At 38.4% G+C, this 16,369-nt stretch overlaps 1 protein-coding gene across 1 annotated transcript in view; it reads right to left on the bottom strand.

The window, feature by feature from the left end:
- Nucleotides 1–16,369, bottom strand: part of LOC121452778 — a 41,095-nt gene that overhangs the window by 16,833 nt on the left and 7,893 nt on the right. The window contains exons 2-4 of the mRNA XM_041659028.1: nt 10,780–10,841; nt 9,637–9,745; nt 8,074–8,179 (exon numbers count right to left, since the gene is read on the bottom strand). Coding sequence (XP_041514962.1) covers nt 8,074–8,179; nt 9,637–9,745; nt 10,780–10,841 — 277 coding nt within the window. The remainder of the gene's footprint in view (nt 1–8,073; nt 8,180–9,636; nt 9,746–10,779; nt 10,842–16,369) is intronic.

Raw genomic sequence — 16,369 nt, 5'->3', positions numbered from 1 at the left:
CTGATATTAAGGAGAAATTCATTACTATGGAAGAGGGAACAGCTGATCTGGACCATAAGATTCAGTCCCTTTCTGTAGGAAATGAAACATTAACTGAGAGAATCAAAACTGCTGAATGTGACAATCGGATTTTGTCTAAAGCTTATGACAGATTGATGGAAAGATTGTCAATACAAGAAGGCACGGTTTATGCCATAAAAATTATGTCCAAAGATGAGATGTTATCTCTAACGGACAAACTTCATACTTTAGAATCCTCAATGAAGGCTTTGGAACATAATTCTGGACAGGAGATTCAGACATTGCAGAAGACAATGGTGAATAGAATTGAAAAGATTGAGGACTTTCTAAATTCTGATGAAGAAGAGCAAAGGGTAGAAAGGCAAATTTTAACTACATCTGTGGGTAAGTCTCTCCGGGACAATTTCCACAAAGCTCTACCTACAGCTCTACCTGCCTTTCCAGTAATAACAACAGAGAAGGTGATTGGTTCCAGAAACCCTAGGGTCATCAAGGAGGATACATGGGAGCCTTTCCGTATGAATGACCTCAAGGAAATTAAACAGGCTGTTATGACTTTTGGGATGCAAGCCTCTTTTGTTAAAGAGATGCTAAGATCTTGGGCCACGACAAGCAGAGCAACCCCCTCGGACTGGCTCCAGCTGAGCTCTGCAGTACTCGAGAGTGGACCGCAATTGAAATGGAAATGCTTATTCAGGCAAGAGGCTAGACTCTTAGAACAGCAGGAAAAAGCGAAGGGAATTGACATTTCCCTAGATCAAATTCTAGGTGAAGGGCCCTTTTCCAATCCTCAGAAACAAGCTAATTTGGATGAAAACACACTCTCCATGTGTACTGCAGCAGCCTTAAGGGCTTGGGACAAGGTACAAGACCCAGGACAGAGAATGGAATCATTTGTCAGAGTTAAACAGGGTCAGAGAGAACCCTTTAGTGACTTTTTACAAAGATTAACTAAGGCTGTACAAATAAGGGATATTTGACCCAGAAGCAAGACGTATAATGATTGAGTCTTTGGCTTATGAAAATGCAAATGTGGAATGCAAAAGGATTTTGGGGCCTTTAAAGCTCAGATCAGTGCCCTTGGAAGAATGGGTCTTGCATACACTCAATGTTGATACATTTGATTATGGCACTGAAACATGGATAGAAGAAGCAATTTCCAATGGTAAAAGGAGACACCAGAATACCAAATGTTTTAATTGTGGCAAAATGGGTCATATGAAAAGGAATTGTAGACAATGGATTTTCAGAAATAATAATAATAATAATAATAATGCATCTTTCAGAAATAATAATAATAATGCATCTTCTAGAAATAACAGAAATAGGAGGACTCAGCCTTCAGGTTTATGTAGAAGATGTGGAAAAGGCAGACATTGGACGAATGAATGCAGGTCTATAAGAGATAGACAAGGCAACCTGATACAGTCGGGAAACGTGAGAGGGGGGCCTCACAGGCCCCCATGGCAAACATGGTTCAGTCATATCCAGTTTCTGCAGAGAACGTGCCTCATCAGGACAATTAAGAAGCCCCATGCCTACTGTTACAAGCAATAATGATCTGAAAGATAAGTTACATGTGTTTTGGCAAACTTCTATAAATGATCAAAGACCTAAACTGAGAGTGTGTGTAAATGGCATTTTTATTACTGGCCTGCTGGACACAGGTGCTGATGTGAGTATCATTACCCCAGAATCTTGGCATCCGTATTGGCCTCTTCAGAATGTAAATGTTCAGCTCCTGGGAATTGGAACCCTATCTCGAGTAAGGCAGAGCACGAGATGGGTTGAATGTATAGGGCCAGAGGGACAAATAGGAAAATTAAAGCCATATGTAGCCAATATCGCAATGAATTTATGGGGTTGTGACCTATTACAACAATGGAATGCCGAAATTAACATTCCTGCTAAATCTAGAGCCTATATTTCTGAGAATAATATTAAAAGATATTACAAACAGAGAAAACCGGCCATTCAGGCTGTACAAGAACAAGCAATTGATGTCCCTTCAGAGATACCAACAGCCTTGCCTCTAAAATGGTTGACTGAGAAACCAATATGGACAAAGCAATGGCCTTTAGCTGAGGAAAAGGTACAGGCTTTAGAACAGCTGGTACATGAACAATTAGATGCTGGACATATAGAAGAATCTACCAGCCCTTGGAATTCTCCTGTATTTGTGGTTAAGAAAAAATCAGGTAAATGGAGAATGGTGACAGATCTCAGGGCCATCAACAAGGTTATTCAACCTATGGGCCCTCTGCAATCTGGAATTCCTTTGCCCTCTTTATTACCAAAAGGATGGCCTCTCATAGTTATTGATTTAAAGGATTGTTTTTTCACTATACCTTTGCAAAAAGAAGATAGAGAAAAATTTGCCTTCACAGTGCCTACTTATAACAATTCTCAACCTTCGAGGAGGTACCACTGGACCGTCCTCCCCCAGGGTATGTTAAATAGCCCCTCCCTGTGCCAATATTTTGTGAACCAACCATTGCAAATAATACGCAAGAAATTTCCCAAATCTATAGCATACCATTACATGGATGACATTTTGTTATCCGATTCAAACATGGATACCTTGAACAGACTTTTTGAAGAAATAAAGATACTTTTACCTAAATGGGGATTGCAAATCACTCCTGAAAAGATTCAGAAGGGAGATTCTGTTAATTATTTAGGTTATAAAATAGGTTTGCAAAAAATTAAGACACAAAAAGCACAAATTAGGAGAGATCGCCTACGGACTCTTAATGATTTTCAAAGACTGTTAGGAGACATTTCCAGTCTACAACAAGCTATTGGAATAACACCTGATCTAATAATTCATTTGAACAAAACCTTGGATGGTGATAAATATTTAAACAGTCCCAGAGAATTAACAGCTGAAGCAGAAAAGGAACTGACAATGATTGAGGAAAAATTACAACAGGCACATGTGGACAGGGTGAATCCAGAGCTCGATTGTATTCTCGTCATACTACCATCAAAAATTTCTCCTACAGGAATTTTAATGCAGAGAGATGATATTATTTTGGAATGGATCTTTTTACCACATAAACCAAGTAAGAAACTGAAAACTTATGTGGAAAAAGTCTCTGAGTTAATTATAAAAGGCAAGCTGAGACTTCGTCAACTAGCAGGCATAGACCCAGCAGAAATTATAGTGCCTTTCACTGCTGATGAACTAAAGAAATTATGGGAAGATAATGAACCATGGCAAAGAGCTTGTGCTAATTTTTTGGGAGACATTAATAACAACTATCCAAAAAGCAAGAGGCTTAACTTCATAAAGAGAACTTCTTGGATTCTTCCTCGAATCGTCCGTGATGCTCCAATAACTGGAGCCCGTACATTCTATACTGATGCCAATAAATCAGGGAAGGCAGGTTACAAATCAGAAGACTTGGATAAGGTGGAACAAAGTCTGTATAATTCTGTCCAGAAGGCGGAATTATATGCCATTCTTATGGTGCTAAGGGATTTTAAAGAACCTATTAATATAGTTATAGATTCACAATACGCAGAAAGAGTTATTTTACATATTGAAACTGCTGAATTTATACCTGATGATACTGAACTAACCTCATTGTTCCTCCAGGTTCAAGATTTGATCAGGAACAGGCTTTGCCCTATGTACATAACACACATCCGATCCCATACGGGTCTGCCAGGTCCTCTAGCACAAGGTAATGCAGAAATTGATCAATTATTGATTGGTAGTGTGCTACAAGCCTCTGAATTTCATAAAAAACATCATGTTAATAGCAAAGGTTTGAAGAAAGAGTTTTCAATTACATGGCAACAAGCTAAGGAGATTGTAAAGAAATGCCCTACTTGCTCTTTCTATAACCAAACGCCACTGCCTGCAGGGGCTAATCCAAAGGGCACCCAAAGGAATGAAATCTGGCAGATGGATGTGTTCCACTTTGCAGAATTTGGCAAATTAAAATATGTTCATCACACCATTGACACTTATTCAGGCTTTCAGTGGGCAACTGCTTTAAGTTCAGAAAAAGCTGATTCAATAATCATTCATTTATTAGAAGTCATGGCTATCATGGGTATACCTACACAAATAAAAACGGACAATGGTCCTGCTTATGTTTCTAGGAAAATGAAACGGTTTTTTGATTATTACAATATCAAGCATGTTACAGGTATACCATACAATCCTACAGGTCAAGCAGTCATAGAAAGATCAAATCGAACTATAAAAGATATGTTGAACAAACAGAAAGGGGTGGAAAACACCCCCAGAAATAGGCTACATAATGCTTTGTTAACCTTGAATTTTCTCCATGCTAATGAGAAGGGAACAACGGCTGCAGAAAGACATTGGATAATGGAAAAGTCTACTGAACTAAATCAACCAGTTTATTTCAAGGATGTGCTGACCTCACAATGGAAGCCAGGATATGTGCTACGTTGGGGAAGGGGTTTTGCTCTTATCTCCACAGGTGAGGAAAAATTGTGGATACCATCAAAATTAATAAAGGTTCGGTTTGAAGAAGAGAAGCCACTTGGAAAAGATAAATAACAATTCTTTCATAAGGATGGCGAACATACTGATGGTAAGAAATACAGATAGGTTGGAGGCAGGGTTCTTTCCTTATCTCCACAGGAAAATACTCATCTTCAAAGAAATTGAGGGACCCTGAATATTTAATTACTGATGGATGGACACATTTTGGAAGTATTAATTTATATATATATATGTCTTATTAAACATTTCTTTATAAATATATAGAGCTGGTTTTGAAGTTGGACTCTGGCTCAGTCCCTTTCCAATTCCAAGCCTGTTAGTAAGAGTAAAACCCAGAGTTTCTGGAGTTTCTGTCTCATGTCAAGAGCCATGATATGGGACAGAAAGAAATATGAGTTTAGAAAACATCTTTGCTTTTCTTCATATCTATCATACTTTTCATTGAAAATATCTATCATGCCTTTCATTGAATATATATATGTATGTCTATATATGTCTATATGATTAATGTTTAAGTTTTTTACAATGAACAATGAGTTTTTCCTGAAGTGACATTTGAAGTTTCCAGGAAGAAGATGGGGCCTCACAACAACAACTCTACCTGGTTGATATGACGTCATGATACTGATAGCGCTACTACAAGACCTGTTTTGGATACCAGCTGCACAAGACGATCCCAACTTGGTTAGCTGAAATGGTGCACATCTTGTACAACATTCTGGCCAGACCTCCACAAAATACTCAGAGACTATTTGCAATTTTAAAAGACATTGATCTTGAAATTTAACCATCATTTTACTTTCACAGGATCCCCCAGAAAGAACGTCGCCCCCATGACAGCTGGAAGTAATTCTAGAGGACGACGTCCCCTCTCCCAGTAAAGTTTACCCCTGGGTTTAGGGACATCATTTCGGGGTTGGGAGGTTGGGGGAGGAATTTTATAAGCTCAGGGATCATTTCGGAAAAAAAAAAGAGGGAATGATGGGATAATAGATTTATAATTGTGAGTTACTGCTTTTAGACAAATATATTGGTATCAATTCTTGTATATTGAAACAAAGTTAAATTATATTGACTATTGTATGCATGCATGTTTCTATGTCTGTTTAAAACATTTTTATGTATTGACATATATTGTATTGATATATATATTGTATATATTTACCATATTGCAATGTACATTTCTACCTCTGATTAAGATACTTATATAATGTTTGTGTATTGATATATATTTGCCATATTGCAATGTATATTTGTACAGTGTTTATATTTGGAGGTCATTATCCTCATTTGTTACACAGTTGTTTATTGTCTTAGTCTTTAAGTTAGATAGATATTGAGAATTATATAGATAAATAGTCATCTAAGTTTGTCATTTATAATCAGACTAATCAGGTTCTTTAGATATATAGAGATTATACTCAGTATAGATAGATAATCTTCAACCTCTTCAAAGAGCTGTAGAAAATGGCCTTTAATCTAACTCAGAGTTTCGTGATAGTGAGACACAATTGCTCCTGGCAACACCACTCTATTCCCGAGAGAATGTTGAGCACCAAAGACACTCCACCTGGAGCCTTTCTATTTGGCAGAACTGGTCTTTGGGCAAAGAAATGCCCATACCTCAACCACCGACACAGATACAGAGCGTGCATCAATGGATAAAACAGGACTGTCATATCCTGCCAAGACAGGGAAAGATAGTTTTGAAAAGTTCCTTGCCTTTAATAATGGTATGTCAGTTATGTTAGGCCTTAGCCAAAATTGGTTGACTCAACATTGCAAACGAGACTTTGGGTGATTGCCCAGGTAGTCAGTTGTCTCTGTCAATTGTTGCACATTTTGGATATATCTCATTTGTTGAGTAGTGTTTATTCCCTTCTCAGATCTTTGACTGAGTTGAAGATTATATAATTGTAGTTACTCTTTACATTATTTGGACTCCTTGAGATAGAATGTTTAGCAAAGCTTTTGTTCTCAATATTGTTTGTTATATTTATTATTTGTTGTTATTGTATGTAGTTGTATTTGGTTTAGTTCTGTCTTATTTAGACAAAAAGGGGAGATGTAGGGATAAGTCCCGCCCCTTAGGGGGCGTGTTCGCCTCGGGCTAATGTCTGCCTATAAATTTGGTGATCATGCTCTGAGCTGTCTCTTCTGCTTTCCTAGTCTCCACGGGAACGGTGGTTCTGTAAGTCTATTTCTACATTAAAACAATATATATATTTTTACAATCTGTCTGCATTCGTTTATGCCGCTACAATAATTATTAACTTTAACAGTTTTTAAAGAGGGTTCTCAGATTGGTGTGGGACAATTGTCTATATTCTGTCAATTCTATTTTAAATAAACGCTGACTGGCCAGTGGCCTGGCAGGAAGTACAGGCGGATCATTGAGAACAGGAAAATTTTGGGAAGGAGGAAGCCCATTCCTTCTCAGTCCTGCTCAGACAGGGAAGAATGAAGATGTGACCTGCCACAATGAAAAGCCATGTAGCTAACAAATACTAGAATGATGGGCTAATATAAGAGTTAATAAGAAGCCTGAGCTAATGGGCCAATCAGTTTATAACTAATGTAGACCTCTGTGTGATTATTTTGGGGGGGTTAAATGGCTGTGGAAACTGGGCAGGACAGAGACCCTATTACAAGCAGGCCCTCATGTTACAAATAATACTATCTTTCTTTCCTTTTTTTTGTAAGAAAGGATCTCAAGTAGTCCAGGTTGGCCTCCAACTCACTTTGTAGGCAAGAATATCCTTTAATTCCTGTATTTCTGCCCCCAGCTCTCCAATGGGGGATTATAAGCATGCACCACTACACCTTGGATGGTGGATACTTAAGGGTTATTAAGCACTGCCATCATTAAGTGCTGTATGCACCTCCCATGCAAACATATAATCTAAAATCTCAGATACTCAGATGTTAAACTTTGCTACCATAAAGCAAAATTTAGCTAAAATAGATTAGTACGTATACTCTTTAAATATTAAACAGAAAGAGGAAGGTAATTTGGTTTGCTTTTTTAGGTATAAATTCTTTACCACAAGTTTCTTTACAAAGAAAAGTAACTAAATGAAAAATGTGTGCGTCACCAAGTGGTGCACACTTCATCCTGAATCTTCCAGCAGAGCCTGCGAGGACAGTGCAGATGTTTAATTATTAAAGGGAACATGGTGTTAGCAATCACTGGAAACAGCAAGGAAGCTTGGCTTATTCCAGAGTAAAGCTACTAACAGCTAAGGATGACAGAGTTAATAGCCAACCCTGGAAAAAATCTTCTCTGACCATTTTCTATACAGAACTTGTTGAATGTAGACATGTTTAAGCTTTTTTCTCAATTTTTTTTCATTTAGAAGCCCTGGCAAATATGCAACAGCAAAAGAACATAACTACAAATTACATACATTTTAAAATATTGCCGGTCTAAGAACAAATATTTTTCCACCGATAAAATCCAGGTCACATATAAAGCTCATTATGGTTAGTAACAAAAGGAGTTGAGAGGCTTCAGCACTATGGAAACAGCTGACAATTAACTGTCATGTTTTATCAAGAAACATTACCTGTTGCAGTAGTCAACCACAGTCTCCTTGGTTGTAAATAAAACTTCTTCTCCTTTCTTGGCCTTTGTCCACTTTGAATCCAAGAGGCAATCCATTGCTTTCGAAGCTACAGAAGAAATTTTTTATTTAAAATTCAGTATACATAAATATGTCTAATGAAATCATTTTATAAACACAACATTGTGACAACAAAAATAAAACAGAATAGAATATTAAGTCTAATGACTACCATTAGTGTTTTTTATAAGACCAATCCATGAAATAGATTAATAAGCATGTTGACAAATAAATAAGATTACTCAAAGCAAGATAAATTAATGGGAAAATGTTGGTAACAAAAAATCCTCTCAAAAATATTCATATATAACCATCAATCATTGAATGACCACAATAAAAAATAACCTCAAATACTTTGTTCTTCCTTCAACAGTAATGAAAATTCTCAACTTAAAATAAATCACTGAAGAATCCCTCTGAACAATCTACTACTGTCACCAGCAAATAAAGACATTAGATTTAGAGATTACTGTGTTTATTTTTTGCTAAAATTTTAATGACTATCAAAATCATTAATAACATAAAAAGAAGGAATTCCTTCTGTTTAAAGAAATTCAAGATGGGTGCTGGTGACGCACCCTTCTAATCCCAGCACTCGGGAGGCAGAGGCAGGTGGATCTCTGTGAGTCTGAGGCCAGTCTGGGCTCCAAGAGCTAGTTACAGGCTAGACTCCAATGCTATAGAGAAACCCGGTCTCAAAAAACCAAAAAAAAAGGGGGGGGGGGGATTCAAGCGTAACCAAGAAGAAAGAAATATTTATTTCTTTATAAGGTATTTGGTGTAGGAGTTCCTTCTGTTTGCGTGTTGGTTTCATTGGGTAATGAATAAAGAAACTGCCTAGACCTCATTGATAGGGCAGATGTTAGGTAGGTAGAGAAAACAGAACTGAATTCTGGGAAGAAGAAGGGCAGAGTGAGAGAAGCCATGGAGCCCGTGCCTAAGACGGACACCTGTTAGAATCTCCTGTAAGCCACTGCCACGTGCCAATACACAGATGAAGGGAAATGGGTTAAACTAATATGTAAGAGTTAGCCAATAAGAAGTTAGAACTAATGGCCAAGCAGTTTTTTAATTAATACAGTTTCTGTGTGGTTATTTCAGGTGTAAGCTAGGGGGGTGGCCGTGGAAAACACAAGCAGCCCTCACCCTCCTTCTAACAGGTATTGGGCTATATTATAGATGATATCAGCTTATGAGGTTGAATGGATATATATGAACAAGGTACTAGCTAGTTCCATGTAATCATACTATCTGAACAAAAGGTAGTATTTCATACAAACATTGAAAATAAATCTTATTTTTAAAATTTCCAACAAAACTAATTATTAAGCACTTTATCTTTTTTTCTTTTCAATCCTAAAGAAAAACGAAGATTATCAACTGCCACATGCCCATTGCCCAGCTTTAATAATCACACATGTAAGCTCTTTCATAACTTTATATATCCTAATTCAGGGAACTTCATAGCATTCATATAGTAGTGAGACTTTAGAGATGGAATCCTACCGATAAAATAATCAACTCGATGACCCATCATATTGGTGGACTTTGTTGGACAGTTGAATCGAAGATACTTGGCTATGGCCTTCTCTTCTTTTGATGGCTCACCAACTTCCTGCAACAGAGGAATAATAATTTAGCGCGCTTATGTACTTGAGAAATTCAAGCTCTACAGAGTAATTTGCAAATCTGTGGAGCAGATCTGCTAACATTCAAAAGAAAAACTGAACACTCTTCACAACATTTTCTAAATACAAACCGTCCTATATGTTTGCCTCAATTACAGATCATTAGGCTGTTTTTCCAGTATATAATAACTATTTTATATAGTTTTCTTCAATTTTGTATGGCTTCTTCTAATACTCACAAAGCAATAATGTAAAAGATGCTGCCAATCATTACAGCCTACATGGCACAGTAAGTAGAAACAGGTGCCATAAATAAATGTTAAAACACAGTCAAAGATATGTCTTGATCAATGGGTGAGTTTGTAAAAACCCTCAAGGCAGTGACCAGAAGAACTGAAGTGTTGATGATTGGCTGAGTCCCTTCCTTTCCCCAGGACACAGATGATGTCTGGACTTTCTCTTCACAGTAAGACAGGCAAAAAGAGAAATGTAGGAAGGGATATTGCTATTAACGGTAGTTCAGTAACAGTTTGGAGAAACTGCTGTATCCTTTCCTATGTCTATTCCTCTGTATCTATTCCCAAATATTTATACAAACTCAGCTACCACCATATAATTAATCATGGCAATAAAAATTAAAAGTTCAACCAATTCTATTTTATATCAAAAACAATATCTACTAAATGTTTTTCCTCATTCATTGCACCTGCTGTTAACTTAAAAGTTTATCCATTTAACTGGTAACTTGTTACCAGGATGAACTTGATTTGAAATCAAAGGAAGGAAGCCCGATTAAATAACTAGGTCTCAATAAATGCAAGCATTCATTCAATCAAATACATACTTCCCGAGTGTTTATCCTATAATCTTTGGATACACTATATATTAGGACAGCAGGATATCTGTGCTTTGTTACATAAATGCCCCGAACAGCACTTGCTGTTTTCCCAAAGGAATGATAATAAAAATGTTTTGGAAATATGCAAAGTAGAAGTGAAATCATCAGTGCACAGGGTCTTACAGAGAGCTTGAATTTGAAAGACAAGCCCTGAGCACACTGAATGAACAGCATAAACAATGAAGCTGAAAATGAGCAAAGACTTGACTTTAATGAGACCAGTTATAAATGTACCAGGAAGCTAAATTTGTACAGAGAGAATAGAGAGTCCTTAAGGCAAGCTGAGAAATTTTAACTTTATTTCACATGGAGCAGAAGGTCACTATGTTTTTCAACAGAACTCAAATAGGAAAGTAACAAATATGATTTTTCATGATTGCAGGCAAAAGGAATAGGGGAAAATATGAAAAGTAGTTAGGAGACTGTGGTAACAGTCAAATAAATGTGACGTGATACTAGTCTAAGAATCAGAAGGAGATATACCTATTTGAAATATTTCAAAGGTAGAGTACATAGGATTAATGGTAAAGGGTAAATGAAATGAGTAGATACTAAATATCAGATTCCTATGTTAATCAGTAAAACAGAAACACAAAGTTGGGTGGGTAGGGCGGTAGAAAGGGATCTGGGAGGACTGGGGTGAATATGCTCAAAGTATTTTTTTTAAGTTTTCAAAAACAGGAAATGTGTAAAAAGGTGATTCTAGAGAACCATCATGAATTTGGGCATCATATATGAACCTTCAATTAAACCATTAGCACAGATAAATGTGTTATTTTCCTGACTGGTTAAATATCAAACATAAAAACCCAGGAAAGTTGATTATGTAATAGCAAGTCAGACACTGTTAAGTATCTGAAAAATTCTTCAAATTTCACTTTCACAATGAAGTGAATCGACTTCCCCCCAGCTCTATACTTTCCTTGGTAAAGGCACTACTAAACAACAATGGACAGAAAGAATCAGAAAAAGTAACAACTGAAGAACTTTTTCAAGTGGACACAGAATTCAATTGTCTACTAGCACTCTCCTCAACTATCAGTAACTCATAATAGCTACTGCAGACAGCTCTTCATGAAAATGTATCATTTGGAGCACCTGCTGGGGTTTCAGTATCAGAAAGACTGCCTTAGGGGGAAAGGAGTGGGGGGAGGGGGAGAATGGTGGGAGGAGGGGGCGTAGGGTGGGAGGAGGGGGAGGGAAATGGGAGGCTGGGAAGAGGTGGAAACTTGTTTTTTTTTTCTCCTTTTCTCAATAAAAAAAGAAAAAAAAAGACGGTAGCATCAGCAAATGCAAACAGGTTAATAGAAGATATTCTGAAAACTAGAGGGGATCTTAAATTATTTGCTTAAAGTCATAGAGCTCTGTAAGCTAACAAGAGCAGTACCCTCTTCAATTTGCTTCTTTTATAGTTCCTGTGGCAACAGGTTTGCTATATACTGCAAAATTCTTTATTAACCCTGTAAGTTGCAGTGGGGAGAGGATGAAGTTTCAGACTGAGGATTGGATTTAGAGGTTCTTTCTTTTCCTTCAGAAGGTCCTAAGAAGTCAGACCTGGAGTCTGGCTGAACAGTTCCAAACATTTTTCTTCTCTTTCCTGAAACGAGGCATATAAATCCATGGCAAGTCAGGATTTTACTGCCAGGGAAACAGATGGGCAGAACAAAAATGATTTACGGAGGTTATACAAGTTCTAAGATACAAAAGTCATCTGAAGATTTCAGAGTTGAGCTAGTTTCTATAGACAAGCGGGATACTAGATAGAATGATTCTCTGAGCAGGAATAAGTGACACTAAATCTTTGCTAAAGTATTTTATATTTAGAATTGGGGGGAATGGAGAGATAGCCCCGTGGTTAAGACACACACTAGCATTCTTCCCAGCACCTGTCCTGGGTGGCCAACACTGCCTGTAACTCCAGTTCCAGATCTGATGCCCTTTTCTGTCCTCAGGTGCACAAAGGTGCACAGATCTCCACAAAGATACACAGGTATATACAAAATTAAGCATATATATGTAAAATAGTTTGGGATTAAAGTATTTCAAAACTTATTTTTTAATCACTGATAAGATGTGAATTAGATGATCACTCTAAATCTAATTTTACTAACTTAAAAGGCAATCCTAGTCCAAGTCAAACAACCTCAGTGGACATCAGTTCGTCAGTAAAACGAGGGTGAGATCAGTAAGCTCCAAGCCTACTACGGACTGAATGTATTCTTCTCTCTCTCTCTCTCTCTCTCTCTCTCTCTCTCTCTCTCTCTCTCTGTGTGTGTGTGTGTGTGTGTGTGTGTGTGTGTGTGAGAGAGAGAGAGAGAGAGAGAGAGAGAGAGAGAGAGAGAGAGAGAGAGAGCATGTGCAAGTAGAAGTCAGGACAGTTCTAGAGATCAGTTTTCTCTTGCCACCTTGTGGGATCAAACTCACGCCATCAGGCACCTGCCTCTGCCCCGAGCCATCTCATCTCCTGAGACTAAACAGAAGACAGAGAATTCCGAATAAGTTCTATCAGATCCTTTTCCATGTTTAAACCTCATGACACTCGAATTCTAAATCAATGCTTCTAGTGCCTTGTTCATCTATAAAGTCACTGTATTTCCTAAAAATAATTATTTTTGTTGTGTTTTAAATATTTCATTAGTTTGGCTTGACATCACTTTCATTAGAGAATCTCAGTTGTTCAAATTCTGCAACACAACGTCAATTAACACATAAGCTCACTTCACAGTTTAAGTGACCTGATGTGAGTCCGAGAAAGAAATGTGAATACAGTTCCCGTGCTTCCAACTATGCTGGGGAACCAGATTCCAAAGTTGTTCTGTCTTGAAAAAAGAAAATGAATTGGCTACAAAAATAAAACAAAACTCTCAACCTAAGTATTTGTATCAAACATCCTCCCCCTCCCAACAAAGTCGCTGTAATTCAAAATCAATAGAATCTATTTAAAAATCATTTCTAAACAAAACCATCAAGTAACAACAGGAAACTCTACAGTTAGTGTGGAAATGCTTTTTCCTGTAACAAACTCTGAATTTAGTCATTACACTCGATCTTTTAATCTCAAGTAATGTCAATATGAGAGCTTTTGATTCTTGACGAGAATAAAAGAACTGAGGAATGCCCTCCTTGGACAGCTGGAAGAGGCTGAAGCAATGTCTCAGTGGTTAAGCACGTACTGCTTTTCCAGAAGACGTCAGCTTGGATGCTAGCACCCACTGTCAGGAGGCCTGTAACTCTAGCTCCATAGGAGCTGACACCCCTTTCTCGCCTCCACTGGCACCTGGACCCTTGTGCACATAACCACACATAAGCAAAAGATAAGCATTAAAAATTATTGGGCTGTTAACAGTGGTACTGTCAGATCTCCCACAAACATTCTATACTGCCATACAGAAATTAATGTAGAGAATAAGAAAAAATTTAATTTCATAGTACCTAACTGACTTTTAATAACTTAGAGTCTCAATCTAAATAGCCATATCTCATATGATTTACAGCCTAATGGTTAATTTACCAAATAGGTGGCTGTTAATTATTTTTAAGTTTATTAAGAAGTGATAAACAAAGATCAATATAACCTAACCCAATTTCTTTATTCTGGTGAAGGAGGGCAAGAAAAAAAGTTATGTACCAAGCAGTTTTAAAAACTTTTAATAAGTCATTCATTTACTTAATGTTTTCATATCAACTCTACAACTCTAAAAAGAGTTTTCTTAAGATAAACAATCCCTGCAAAAGCAGAAGTTGAAGTTTTTCAGACAGCGTTTCTTTAGCTTTGAAGCCTGTCCTGTAACTAGCTCTTGTAGACCAAGCTGTCCTCGAACTCACAGAGATCCGCCTGTCTCTGCCTCCCAAGTGCTGGGATTAAAGGCTTGTGTCACCACCACCTGGCTTTTAGTTACTGTTTTAACAGACTTAACCTTGTTAAACCAAAGGAATGTAATTTGCCTGGAGATGGCCTTCTTCCTCAAGGACACTCCAAATAAAGACAAGACAGGACAGTAACTTGCCTCTTGATCTTGGTGGTACAAGCATGCGATTATAGTGATCTAGAGCTATTTTTTATTTTACCAACAGAGAATTAAAAGATAAGACCCCTCCATACATCCTTGTGCTCAATAAACACAATTTCCTTTTCCTCCTCTCTCCTTTCTCTAAGAGTCCAATCTTCTGCCCAGAGCAAGAACTGGGCAAGAAAGATGACAGACATCAGTTTTAACATTCTTAAAATATTAAATCAGTTTAACACATTTAAAAAAGGTGAGACTGGGAGCTGGAGAGATGGCTCACTGGTTATGAGCATTGCCTGCTCTTCCTAAAGGTCCTGAGTTCAATTCCCGGCAACCACATGGTGGCTCACAACCATCTGTAATGAGGTCTGGTGCCCTCCTCTGGCCTGCAGACATACACACAGACAGAATATTGTATACATAATAAATAAATATTTTTTAAAAATGGTGAGACTGAGGGCTGGAGAGACGGCTCAGCAGTTAAGAGGACTGGCTGCTCTTACAGAGGACCGCCTGTCTCTGCCTCCCAGCACCTACATGGCAGTTCACAACTGTCTGTAACTCCAGTTCCTGGGGATCTGACACCCTCACACAGACAGACACAGGCCAAACCCCAATGCATATAAAATAAATAAATTATAGAAAACATTTTTCAAACAGTGAAATTGATTTAACATGTTTAAAGTAATTTTTAAAAAAAGTGAAATATTGCCCGTGAGTTGAGTTCCCAGGTGAATGACTCACTGTGGCTTTTCAGATCCCCAAGATAACAGACCTGCCTCAGTGCTAAGTATCAGTAGAGAAAACCTCCAAAGCCCTCTGTCTCCACTTCTGCCCCACCGAGACATCACAGGTCCCACCTCTGAAGCCAGTCTCGCTGCCTTTGCTAACAGGTAGAGGGGGTGTGTGGCTCCCCAGACCTGAGAGAAGCAGACTGCACAAGGCTGGGTCACTGGTGCGAACAGTCAAGAGGACGTGGCCAGTGTGGCTTGCTCTCTGCTGGTTCTGGCCATGGTGAAGGAAGGAAAGCCTGGGTTCTGTCGAGGGATATTAAAGTCCGCCCCATGCGGCAGTATTCACACGTGCAAATTCTCACTTTCAGTATCCTAAATGGTCACATCTGCTGCATGACAGGTAAGTGATGTGTCCACGGGCTGGGTAATCAACACAGTCCCCAGACAAGGACATTGGTGCGTAGGAGTCTGTGAGAACCACGGCCCCATCCTGACCTGAAGGGCCAGAACTGAAGCCCAAGATCTCCAGTGACCAGAGGCCCATGAACAGGAGAGTCGGTTCCATGCAACATATGGAGAGAGGAAAAAAATCAATGAGAAGGTTCAAGGAGAGTGTTTCCCCTAGGCCTTACACAACACAGTGCCGATTACATCAGATTACATCTGCTGGGAAGTCTGTCCATGGGGCCCTAATGTAGGTCTCCCCTCTGTCATCTGAGACTACCTAGAGTTGGCCTCCCAAGCAGTAGCCACTGAAAAACCTCCAGAGCGCCGAGTCCTGAGAGCAGGAATGTGAGAACTACACTGTCTCTCACAAAAGCCTAAAGAAACCCATGCCTGGACAGCCATGTGGTCATCTGAAACAGGGTGAAGCCCCTACCTGAGGGATCAATGATTCGATCGATGTCTGTTCTTGCCCTTCCTCTACGAGAAGGTAGAGTAGTTGGATCTGAGCTTTTAACATACAGTTAA

This window comes from Microtus oregoni, unplaced genomic scaffold (assembly GCF_018167655.1).
Source record: "Microtus oregoni isolate MIOR12 unplaced genomic scaffold, Mior012 000010F_ref0000083, whole genome shotgun sequence".
In the NCBI taxonomy this organism is placed as follows: Eukaryota; Metazoa; Chordata; class Mammalia; order Rodentia; family Cricetidae; genus Microtus; species Microtus oregoni.
Note: the sequence above shows the minus strand (reverse complement) of the source record. Positions and strands in the feature narration are given on the sequence as shown.